This window comes from Cucumis sativus, chromosome 3 (assembly GCF_000004075.3).
Source record: "Cucumis sativus cultivar 9930 chromosome 3, Cucumber_9930_V3, whole genome shotgun sequence".
Lineage (NCBI taxonomy): Eukaryota > Viridiplantae > Streptophyta > Magnoliopsida > Cucurbitales > Cucurbitaceae > Cucumis > Cucumis sativus.
In genome coordinates, this window is record NC_026657.2 from 22640119 (window position 1) to 22652654 (window position 12536).

Below are 12536 nucleotides of genomic sequence, written 5' to 3' on the forward strand. Positions count from 1 at the left end.
ATTGATCGGCATGAACAAGTCAAAGTCAACTCCAATAATTCCACCAATCTCATCCCTTTCTCTTTTTATTTTAATGCCCAAAACTTTGACTCTTTTTTCTTTTTAATTTGGTGTAACATAACATTGTACTATAAAAAACAACACCACCATGTTCATGTTACGGCAAGGTTAAAAAACTCTTTTCTTCTTTTAAATTGCTTTTCTTTTTGTGTCTCTGTACTGTGTATATAATATAAATACACATCATTAATTAAAGAGACTTTACTTAGACTTAATTAAGGATATAGGAGAGAAGCAATAATACTAACAATGGGATCAGATGATGATGTGAAAAAAGGGCCGTGGACGGCCGAGGAAGACTCTGCGCTTTACACTTATGTTACTGTTAACGGCGAAGGGCATTGGAACTCTGTTGCTCGCTCTACAGGTAAAACCCATCATTATTATTGTTAAGTTAATCATTTTTAACTAATTAAGTCCTGTAAATAACAATCTAATTAATTAATTTGGGTCTTTATTTATTTTCTTAAGGGTTGAAGAGAACTGGGAAAAGCTGTAGATTAAGATGGCTGAATTATCTCCGCCCTAATCTCCGCCGGGGAAATATTACTCTTCAAGAACAGCTCCTTATTCTTCAACTTCATTCTCGTTGGGGTAACCGGTCAGTTGTCTTTTCTTTTCTCATTTTAATTTATTTTTTTTATTTTTTACTTTTTAATGGATCAAAAACTAATAAATAATTATACATACGAACTTTGATTCAGGTGGTCGAAAATAGCTGAATTTCTTCCGGGAAGGACCGACAATGAGATAAAGAACTATTGGAGAACAAGAGTTCAAAAACAAGCTAAACAACTCAACTGTGATGTTAACAGTCAGCGTTTTCGAGATGCAATGAGACTTGTTTGGATCCCTCGCCTAGTGGAGCGGATAGAGGCAGCCACTTCTGCCCAATCTCCGCCACTTCAACCGCCACCGCCACCGTCATTGTTGTTGCCACCATGCATTGCCACGGATACCTCAACGTCGACGTGGGAGCAAAAAAGTATCATCCCAGAAAATGTGTCAGGGTCATGTTCAGACACGTCAGATTTGAGGGGAGGGTGGTGGGAAGGAGACGGAGTTGACTCATCATTTGAGAGCTTGTGGACCGAAGAAAACATTTGTTTCTTACAACACATTTTTAGTTAAACCGAAAGAAAAATTGATTGTTACAAAGTTGGAGAATTCGACGATGCAGTGGAGCCCAAAGGGTGAAGGGACAAAACTATTATTCTTTTTTTTGTCTTCTTTTTTCCCTTCTTAAATTGATGACCAAAGAACCAAATATTTTTCTCTACATTACTTCTTTCACATGTGGCCTTGCCTTTGAAAAATGCATATTACAAGGAAAAAAAAAAAAAAGAAGATAAAAACAAATTAAGTTGTATCCATTTTTATTTGAATTTGCTACCTTGTAATTTCTTCATTGCTACAAACAAAAAATACTTAAAATTTGTGGTGTTGATATACGGAAAGTTGGTACTATGTGTGAATTAGTAATAGTTGGGAGGAAACAAACAGTGGTATTTAGCCATCAATCAAATAGTAATGATTTAAAGAGAATGTAGTACTCATAATTAGTAATGATTTAAAGAGATCAAATCTAGTACTCATATAGTGTTTCAAGTGTACCAAGTTTTCAAAGATTATTATTGAAAATGATTTCGTGACTAATTAATCTATCCAATAATTAATTTGACCAACTCTTTGATTTAACTTAACCTTCTACAAATCAACAAGTTAGAAAGACGAATGTTATAATAAACCTTATGATACAACGTCATAGTCCTTGTTGATCTTTTGATTCATTATTGTAAATCGACCTTCATACTTAGTCAAATAACTCATTTCTTTTTAAAGTTAATATTTAGTTATATTTTTTTACGCATACCAAGTAAGGTTAAAGGGTTAAAAGTGTAATGAGACTTTCTACTTCTTGCACTATTACATATGTTCTAATTTAAAATTATAATTATTATGTCTTATAAATTTATACATATGACTTTCAAATCATAAATTAAAAACAATATCATATCATTACAAATGATAGGAGAATGTGTTGTTATCCATGTTAAATTAATAATTAACATGTTATAAAATTGTTGAATATGTTATATATTTGTTCCTAGTATGAGTACATCAAAAACCAAATTAGACCATATTATTTATAGCAAACTACTGTATTTCATTCATTGTTCTTTTTTTTTTCCCTATTTTTAATCCAACCTCATAAATAAAAATTGGAATAATTCCACAAACTGGATCACATGACCACTGATCGAAAAGACATTATAAAACCAACTATGGTTGAGGAGAAAGGAAAAAGGAAAATAAAAAGGAAAAGAAAAGAAAAATAATGTTTAATATTGAAAGTGTAGAGCCACTGATGGCCTAAGTTGAAAAAGAAACCTAATGTACACACAACACATAATTTCAACACGTTAAGAATATAGAATTCCAAATTGCTACATAATTTTCTTTAGTTAATTGAATGGGGAGGGAATTTATGATGAGTCAAAAATCAAACTTGTGTGTTGGACTTTTTTTGGGCAATTTTTCTTTTCCAAAATCAATATTTTATAAATAAAGCAATCAAAAGAGCTCTTTCGATTAATTCGTAATTTTGATATTTTAGGGCAAATGGGTTCTTCTTCTTCTTCTTTATTTTTTAAAATCAAAGATGATGATGATGTTGATTAAATGATAGATGATCATAATGGATAATCATTTTGCATTCTTTTTCCTTACCTGTGAAATGCTTTTTCTTATAATATATTGTGTCTAAACAAATATCAAGTAGTTATACTCTAAACTTGATGTGCTCATCTTTTCCTCTTCCCTTTTTCCTACTAATAATTACATGGCTATTTTTTTTTATTACTTTTGGAGATAAATAATTTATACGAATAACTTTGACTTGATTTTTTAAATGAAATGACTTGATTGCATAGGTTTTATGTTTAAGAGTCTTTTTCGTTCAAAAATCGAAACATTACGAGTAAAATTGAAATACAATAATCATGAATGGAGTGAAAGAAACAAAAACCAAGGGAGAAAAGAAAACCAAGAAAACAAAAGCTATGGAAGCCGAGCGACCTAATATGTCCACCTCATCCTCAAAGAAAGTTGATATTGATGTCATTCATTTTCCTTCACAATAGTCTACTTTTGGGCCATAGTCTTATTAACTCCTATATCGACTCAAATTAGCATCTTCGTTTCTTTTATGGTATAGAAACCTTAGGGTTTCTGCTCTTAACTTGCTATGAACCTTTTATTATATCAAAATTACAACTTTATCTGAATACACGTGAATGTTAAATAAATTATACGATTAAATTTTACCATGAATGATTTAAACATATAGGTATGATAATTAATTTGAAGTTTGGAATTTGAAACCATCAATATTTTCTCTACAATCATTTTTGTTTATAAATTAGGATGGGGTATGATTAGTTTTGATGATAATGATAAATAAAATTAGGCAGCCAATAGAGTTTAATGTTAGAATTCAATGGTTCTGCGTCATCCATGTCGTCCCATCCAACTTCCTTCTTATCTCATTTTCTTTCCTCAATCTTGTAATTGTTCACTCTTCAATCATTCTTTTTCGGTTTGATAATTATTTAAGTTTTTTCTTACCGATCGTGTATTTAAAATTTTATTTTGTTATCTCATCTTATTTTATTTTCGTCCTTGACTTTTTAAAAAAAATCTTACTTTCATTTCTAAAGATAGGATTATGTTAAATTTTTTTAAGAAAATGATGAAGTGATATTTGAATAATTAAGCTTTAATTCATCATATTAATTAAATTTATAAATATTCGAATTTTTTTGCTAATTTATTTTATAAATTTGTATGGCGACCTATAACTTATTTTTTCTTTTTCTTTCTGACTTAAATCTCTCACATCTTCTTCCGATTCTCTACCATTTATTTATTAGATTGAAACCTTGAAGCAAACGAGAAGAATGACATTGAGTAGAATATAAAAAATAAAACAAGTATGACACTTACTTTAAAATAAACTCTACGAAATTGTTAACAAATATTCCCACAATGAATCATAAAACCCATAAGAGAAGAAGAAATAACTAAGAGGAAGAAAAAAAACACTTCAATGAATCACAAAATATCATAAAATTAAGGCACTTAAAAAATTTATATGTGGATGAATTGCATCAAGTATAGGATTTAGAAAGTGAAATATAATGAACAATGCGTCAAGATGGCGACAATTAAAATCTAGAAGACAATGATTTTTCGTGTTTTTCGATAAAATATTAATTATCATCTAGCATTTAACTAAAAATTAAAATTCTAGATTATTAAAAGTGATTATCTTAATTTTTGCATATTACATTAGATGACAAAAAACTTAAAAAAGAATAACTCATGACATATCTATTTTGCATATTACAAATATGATATATATGATAAGTAATTAGATATATAGCTATAAGAAGTCTATTTACTTCTAAATTTAATATTTTTACAATTTAGAAAATATAATGACATCAAACTTTTTGCTATTTTTAAAAATATCCATTTCAAAAATCAAATAAGAATTTACAAACTAAAAATTAAAAGTGGTAGGCTTTTATATTTTTTTACTTTTTGAAATTTGACCGGTTAAGATTTTAACTTTTATACTTAAAGATGATATAGGGCTTGTAAAATATAAATAAAGAAAGAATTTAATTTTCAAACATAAAAATAAAAAGTGGTTTTAGTTTTTAGTTTTCAAAAATTAAGAACAAAAGCACCTCTTCCACTTTTAAATTTATCCCTTTTACCTATGTTGTAAATTTAAAAGGAAAGAAATTTAAAGCTTATTTTTTATTTGAAATTTGGTTAGAATTTTGATATGAAAAATTAGTTAGATTAATTTTTTAAGAAAATGAAAAAACGAAATGAATAATAAATAAACAATTAACTATAAGGTTGAGGTCTCCACTCTCTACCAAAATCATTATATATTTTTCTAAAAAATTATAGTCATAAAAATGCGTTTTTTTTTTCAAATAAAAATATGAAAAAAAACTATGGTTACATGAAGAATGAATAAATTTTAAATAGTAATAGACGTTAATAAAAGTCTATTTCTCATTTAGTATTAATCATAAATAGATTTTGAAATTTTGTTATTAACGTTTTTTTATTTTTTAAGATAAGAATATAATTAAAATAGGAAAAGAAACAAAGATAGAAACAATACATATAATAAACACTCATATACATTTTTTTTTGTTCCTCTCATATTTATATGCTACACGAAATTAAAATAAATATTGAACAGCTAGATAGAACATTAACACAAAACATCACCAAAATGTGTTTTGTTTGAATATTATACTTATATATGATGAGATTTTTATTATTTATTGTATTGATATGTAAGGTAACGTAACATAACTACGTGCAACTAATTAGGTTTAATCTTGAAGGAGTCGAGTTTTGAAGAAGCCAAGGGGAGTGAATAAAGGTGGCTCCTATATTCACCCCAAGTGAAAGGCCTATAAAGGCATGGTTGATTAGAAGTGGCCATTTCTTTTAGAAGAGGAGAGATCAATGCATTTAAAGACGGTGCTGCAAAATATGCCATTGACATTCTTGCCTTTGGCCCTATGTTTGTCGCCACCCTATGCTTTGGGTTCACAAACCTTCCATTTGTCAATACCTTCAAACAATTGAATACATTTTATTAGGTAAATAGAGACGTTATGCATATAACAATCAACATCATCTGAAATAACAACATATATATATATCAGGATTACAATTACATAAAAATTTAGATGCATTGAGATAAAAAAAGTTATGAAATGATTACCTGAAAAAGATCACCAATGATGATGAAGTAGGCAGTGGGATCAGGAGAGACGGGGACCCAGGAGCCATCATCCAATGAGATGTGGAAGCCACCAACGTCGTTGGATCTTAGGATGGTCAAGATCTGAGGGTCAGTATGCTCGCTAAAGCCAATGGTATTGGGCGGTGGGTGATTGATGATATCCTCAGCAAATGGACGGTAGCGATTGATTCTAAAAAGTGAGTCATTTTGATCGTCTAAGATCATACGGCTGAAAATGGATGCATCTGAAATCCCTAACCCCTCAGCCACTAGATCAAGAACCTCACATGCCACATTTTTTATTTCTTCTATGTATCCATTCAAAACACAACTGCATTATTTAAAATAAATGTAATTACTGAATATCTTTTTTCAAGGGAAGTCTAGATAAATCATTTCATGAAATTGTGGCTGGAATTGATTGTTGGAGTGATTTAATTGTGTGTGTGGAAAGTGATAATTATAAGAGACATGAAAATTAGTTTTTTTTTTTTTTTTTTTATAATTGGAAAAAGGTATGTGAATTAAACTATCCTTTTTCTGTCTGTTTTTTATATATTCGAAATATGTAAAAATTAATCCATATAATTGTCTAATTAAGATTATGAACTTTTACTTTGGTGTCCAGGTAATTTTTTTTGTTTTGTTTAAAATGATATGTTAGACATGAAATTAAAAAAGTTAAGCAATATTTGTTCTATCCCACAATTTATTAACTATTGCTTTGAAATTTGAATTTTGTAGTCCAATTTTAATATTGAAAAGATATCTACTTTTTGTTGCTTAGTTTCAAGATTTTGACTTGAATTTTAGAACGAATACAAGTGAAATGATGATTATAGACTTGATTTTCAAATACAAAAAATGAAAGGTAATAAATCAATGTCTTAGTTACTCACTAAATACTTTTTAAAGTTCAAATATTCATTGGACACATAATTGAAAATTAAAAACCATAAATATAAAAAATTAAGATATCAAATAAATATAAAATTAATAGTTTAGAGACTAAACTTATAATTTAGCGATCTACTATATGATAATTATACCTTTAAATTAAGATCTACCTATACAATATAAAATTGTTGCTATAAATACCAAAATGATTGATATAACACACAACATGCTAAAAAAAAGACAATGATATCGTAATTAGCAAGGATTTGAAACAATAGGGCATGCTTCATTTTGATAGTGACCTTTTTCTATATCATTGTATTTTATGTTCTTTGATCACCAACTATATGCCATTATTGACAAAGGAAATCAAATATATGATGGGTTGGCTTTCAATTAGCTATTAAGAGTAAAAACCTTTGCTATAGGAAAAGCTCTATTTTCAAGTAAGATTTTGCTCCATGCCAGCACACACAACAGAAAATATATGCGTATGTGTGGGTTTTGCTAATTCTCTGCCCTCTATATCTAAATATATTGAATTGGCCAAGCTAGCAATATTATTCCAGCTACCACACTAACTAGAATTCACTCCAACTAAAATAGAATCTTTCCACATCACAACCAAACTGTCTAAAGATAGTTAGTTGAAAAAAATATTTCACTCGACTTCATATAACAACGGTCGAAAAGTTATTATTAACTTTCGATCTAGTAAAAATATCAAGCTCCTAATGTAGAATATAGGGAGATCAAAAGATAGTTTGAAACTTCCAACCATTCGTTAATTTGTCTGAAATTAGATATATAACTTCGATGATTTTATAATTACGTTGGCAGATAAAGTTTTAAAACTTCATCTTAATTTGAGAGGTAAGATATCATTAACATTTTAAAAATAGATAAATTTGAATCTTTAGATTAAATATGTGTATCAAAGGAAAAAAAAAGGGAGTATGGTATAGATTTTATTTAGTCAAATATTGTTTTTTTTTTTTAGTGAATCATTTTATAAGGATATAGAAAAAGATGTCCTTTTCTAGAATTGGAAGCAAGCAAACAAATATTAAAGAGACAAAAAAATCCCATAAAACTAAAATGATAATATATTTAAAATAACAAACCTCTTTTGAGGCAAAGAGCATGGATCTAAATCTAAAAAATAAAATTTTTTTTGAACAATCAATAAATAAATAATAATATTTAAGAAAAAAACAAGTTCCATAATTTCAGCTTCAACTCCGGAGCCTAATTGTTTGAAACTTCAACAAACACTAAATCACACCTCCTTTTTTTCTTCTACATATTTTTGTTTATTCTTAGTTGACTTGTTTCACAACCTTTTTCCAATTTTAAAAATGTTGACAACCACAAATTATCTTTTAACATATGGTGTTTCACTACCACTATATGAAACCTACATATTTATATTTAACTTTGAATAAACTATAACATATGTATATTTATTTTAATTTACTATTAGTAGCTATGTTTATTCTACAATTCATGAAATTTAAAACGTGTATCTTTTGTTAGTTGCGTTCAATTAATTATAAATAAAGAAAAGTTTGGTGGATAGAAAAATAAAATTTTGATTTTGTTTTTGTAGTTTTTTTAGATTATTATTCTAATATAAAAACTTAGTTGAACCATGTATTATATATTATTATTAAATTTCAAAAATTGAAAGAAAGGAAAAAAAAAAAAACTAAAATTGTAAGGCTTTTTTCTTTTCTTGAGATGATTTATTTTTTTTTTTTGCAAGAAATTACAATAAAATTACTATTAAATGCAAATGTTCTTCTTGGTCCCATCCATTTATTTAGTTGAATATTTTCTTTTTACGAGAAGTAACAGGTGTCTTCTTATCTAGTTAGCAACGGTTACATGTATTTGTGATCAATTCTAATATATATAGTTCAGTAAACTAAAACTATCCTTACAAAGTGGACTTTTTGATGATGTAAACATGCAATGGATTGAATTTAAAAAATTAGAAATACATAACATATTTTTGAGAGAGGAAAATTAAACCTGAAGTTTGATGGGCTTTTGGAGAGGGAGAGAGCGAGTTGAGAAACAGAGGAAGGTCGAGCAGAAAGAAGAAGATATTCAATCTCTCCCATGTCACCGCTGCAGCCGATGTTTCTGATGCCGTAGCCGATACGAGTGGTGGAGTTGATGGAACGAGCGTTTTGAGGGTTGGTGGCGAGCTTTTCAGCGGTGGGCATCGCGAAGAATGAGCGGGCTTCTTCTTCAACTCTTGAAACAGAATCCTGAGGGATTCCATGGTTGATGAGCTTGAAGAATCCATATTTTTCACAAGCCTCAACGATGAGCTTCGAGAGGGCTTGCCGGTTGCTCGTGATGGCGGAGAGATCGATGGTGGGGATTGCAGTGGGGGGGGGAGGACTTGGAGTTGGGTGGTGGTACAACCATTGTGAAAATTACGGGAGAAATGAGAGAGAGGAGATTTCATGTGTTGGGGTTCAAAGTTGAACATTGCCTCTATTTATAGTGTTAAAGAGAGAATTTTGAAGGTTGATTTATTTATATATTTATTATTATAATGGAAATTATTATTATTATTATTTTGAGGTTTTGGAAAGATAACATTGTAGTTTTCTTAAAAAAATATATTTATAAAATAACCCGACCCCTATGTTTATTTATTTATTTACTTACTTTTTGCTTCATTTTATGGAAAAATTTTGTCTACCATGTTCCTTTTTGGTTTTTTTGTTCTCATGTTAAATTCATCCACAAGTTTACAATTTTAGAAATTACACTAATAATTCTAATAACAGGTTTTAGAAATTACAAACCATAAAAGGATGATAATTTGATAAAATAATTTTGTAAGAGAGGAAAAAAATCTTATTTGTTAAGAGTCACTTGTTATCCAACAAACTTTCACAAACAAATTATTATTTTTTGTTTTTTATTTTTTATGCAATTTTTAAATTTACATATTTACGTTACTTATGTATATATTTATTTTATTTTATTTTAGAATTAAACGATACAAGATAATTTTTTTTTCGTTTATCGTTAGAATATAAGTATCGTATCAGTTCACTAGTAAGTTCAAATTCTTCTTAATATTTTTTAATTTTTACTTTTTAATCTATGCGATAAATCATAATACTTATATTGTTTAATACTAATTTTTGTTGAGTAAACATATCAATATGGAGAGATATTTTAAAAGAAAATCAACAATAGAAACTATAGAGACATCATCTTCAAACAAGAGACAAATACCTGATTCTGATAGATCTTATACATAAATCAATTTAGAAGAACTATCATAAAGAGAAATACATTGGCATTGATTTTACGGGTTGCAACAGCTACCGTATAGAGAACATTTTCTGCTATGAATATTGTGAAGACTCGATTGCGTAATTGAATGAAAGATCAACGGATGAATGATTATCTTATAACTTATATTGAAAAAGATTTATTGGATAAGTTAGATAATAACTTATCATAGATCGATTTCAAAACATGAAAACTCGTAGAGAACAATTGTAATACGTATTAAATTAATTAATTTTTAAAGCTAATTAATATTTTTTTAACATTTTTAGTGTCTTTGTTATATAGTGTCCTTATATAAAATTTATGGATCCGCCACTGATTCCGGATGAGATCGACCCCAACAAATTTTCAATTTTATTGATCGTTTTAGTCTTCTAGGTGCATCTGGGTAGAGATCACTCAAAATTCTAACAATCTTTTCAAATATTTCATCTAAAACAAATTAAAAATTAAAAATTTATTGAAATTTAATATAAAATTAGCTAACATCTTATATAATATTGGGTAAAGATATCCGAATTTTTTTAAAAAAACAAATATGTAAGATTTTGAATATTTTAAAATTTTACTAGAATCTCGATCTAGTTTTGTAAGACAAAATCTCAAATGCATTATTAGTTCTAAAATTTTTCAAAAATGGCCAATGTTGTGTTAGATATTCCTTTATTAATTAATTTTTGTAATGTATACAGTGGTGTGCATATGACTTTTATAGTCTTTTACTAATTTTTATATTATTTATGCAATTATTTTATTTTTGTGTTATATGTTTTATTTTTTATTTTTTAAATGTCATTTTATGCCAGTGATCCACTAATAAATGTCATTTGTGTGATAACTAACCCAACAGTGTCAAATATTCCAATAAACTATTGGAATTTTGGGATTATTAAATAATAAAACAAAGTTTGATGAATAGTATTAAATTTTCCTCAAATTATTAAAATGATCTCTAATATAATTTGATCATTTGATACAATATTAGGATTTGAGATTATTATAAAATAAAATAAATTTTGATTGCCTTTGATATCCACGTAACGGTTGAATCACTATTATATCATACAAAAAACAAATTCATAAAACGTAATAACTAATTTATTAGCAACCAAATATATCACCAATATAAATTATGGACAAGTTATTGGAATAACAATAAATATATCAATTAATTAAATTCAAATATTAGCATATATATAACAATATTTTAAATTCTATTATCAATAGACCGAGAGTGTATCAAGAATAGAAGTCCATCATCAATAGATCAAGAGAGTGTATCATTGATGGACTTTACTATATATTTGCATTTTTTTTCAATATGTATTGTTATACACTTGATTATTATCCTAAAAATTGCTATCAATTATTAATTATTCTACCCGTAATAATTGAGCAATCAAATATGACCAAGGTAAATATAATATAAATAATTGATATATTATTGTTATTTTCACTATTTTCAACTAAGTATAATATTTAAAATACATAATATATATTAAACTTTCTTTAATTGGCTTTTAAACTACAATTTCTATTGACCGTACAGTGATTTCATATTTATTTAATTTTTAGTTTCTTTTTTCAAGTGTGTCATATATTATTACAATTTTTAGTTTTTATTTTTCCAACTAAACATTTCCATTGGCCATATTTTAAAATCAATTAGATCACTTTTTTTCTTTTTACTTTCCAAAACTTACGTTGTTTTCTAAAATCACTAACGAGAAAGTGAATAAAGAAAAAAAGAATTCATAGATAGGAAGAGTGTTAATAAATAAATTTAATTTTCAATGAATGATAGATTCTAAGATGACTTTTTAGTCAAATTTTAGAGATAGGGTTAAAGACAAAAATAATTTTGACTTTCTAAAGCTAATAAAAGGTATATTGAATGAACCTTTTTAATTAGAATTTGAAAATTAATTAAGTTACGGTAAATTTTGGCTTGCTTTTTGTTTCTCATAACACTTATTTCTTTTAATTTCATTTACTCTCCATACTAATAATTACCATTCAATAAATTAGATTTTTAATCTCAAAATTGTCACCATATTCAAATTATTTTGACTAAAAGTTAAAGAACAATGCAACCCTTTTACGTAAGGGATATATTATATTTTATAAAGAAAATTGAATAATTTTTTTTTTTTAAAAAAAAAACTTTCAAAACTTGTTTGTAAAATGATTTGAGAAAGTATGATACATTCCTCAATTATTAGTTTTTATTTTCAGTTACATCATATTTTGATTGTTAAATTTCTACATGATTTTTGTATTTTTTAAAAATGAAATCACCATACTAATTTTGAATTTATTAGTCTACAAACTTTATGATATATATAATTAATCATATTGTTAAATAAGAATTTATGTAGATGATGTGGTACAAATGACAAACACATATCACGTA

The 12536-nt window shown here is 27.2% G+C and overlaps 2 protein-coding genes across 2 annotated transcripts; one reads left to right on the top strand and one right to left on the bottom strand.

The window, feature by feature from the left end:
- Positions 1 to 134: 134 nt before the first annotated feature.
- On the top strand, positions 135 to 1651 carry LOC101205702 (transcription factor MYB108). Its single transcript, XM_011653230.2, has 3 exons — positions 135 to 427; positions 532 to 661; positions 765 to 1651. The coding sequence occupies exons 1-3, from the start codon at positions 310 to 312 to the stop codon at positions 1189 to 1191; spliced, it is 675 nt and encodes a 224-aa protein (XP_011651532.1). The 5' UTR covers positions 135 to 309; the 3' UTR covers positions 1192 to 1651.
- Positions 1652 to 5241: 3590 nt separating this feature from the next.
- On the bottom strand, positions 5242 to 9267 carry LOC101205466 (gibberellin 2-beta-dioxygenase 2). Its single transcript, XM_004150854.3, has 3 exons — positions 8834 to 9267; positions 5882 to 6233; positions 5242 to 5728 (listed from the first exon to the last, which is right to left on the bottom strand). The coding sequence occupies exons 1-3, from the start codon at positions 9028 to 9030 to the stop codon at positions 5474 to 5476; spliced, it is 804 nt and encodes a 267-aa protein (XP_004150902.1). The 5' UTR covers positions 9031 to 9267; the 3' UTR covers positions 5242 to 5473.
- Positions 9268 to 12536: the final 3269 nt, after the last annotated feature.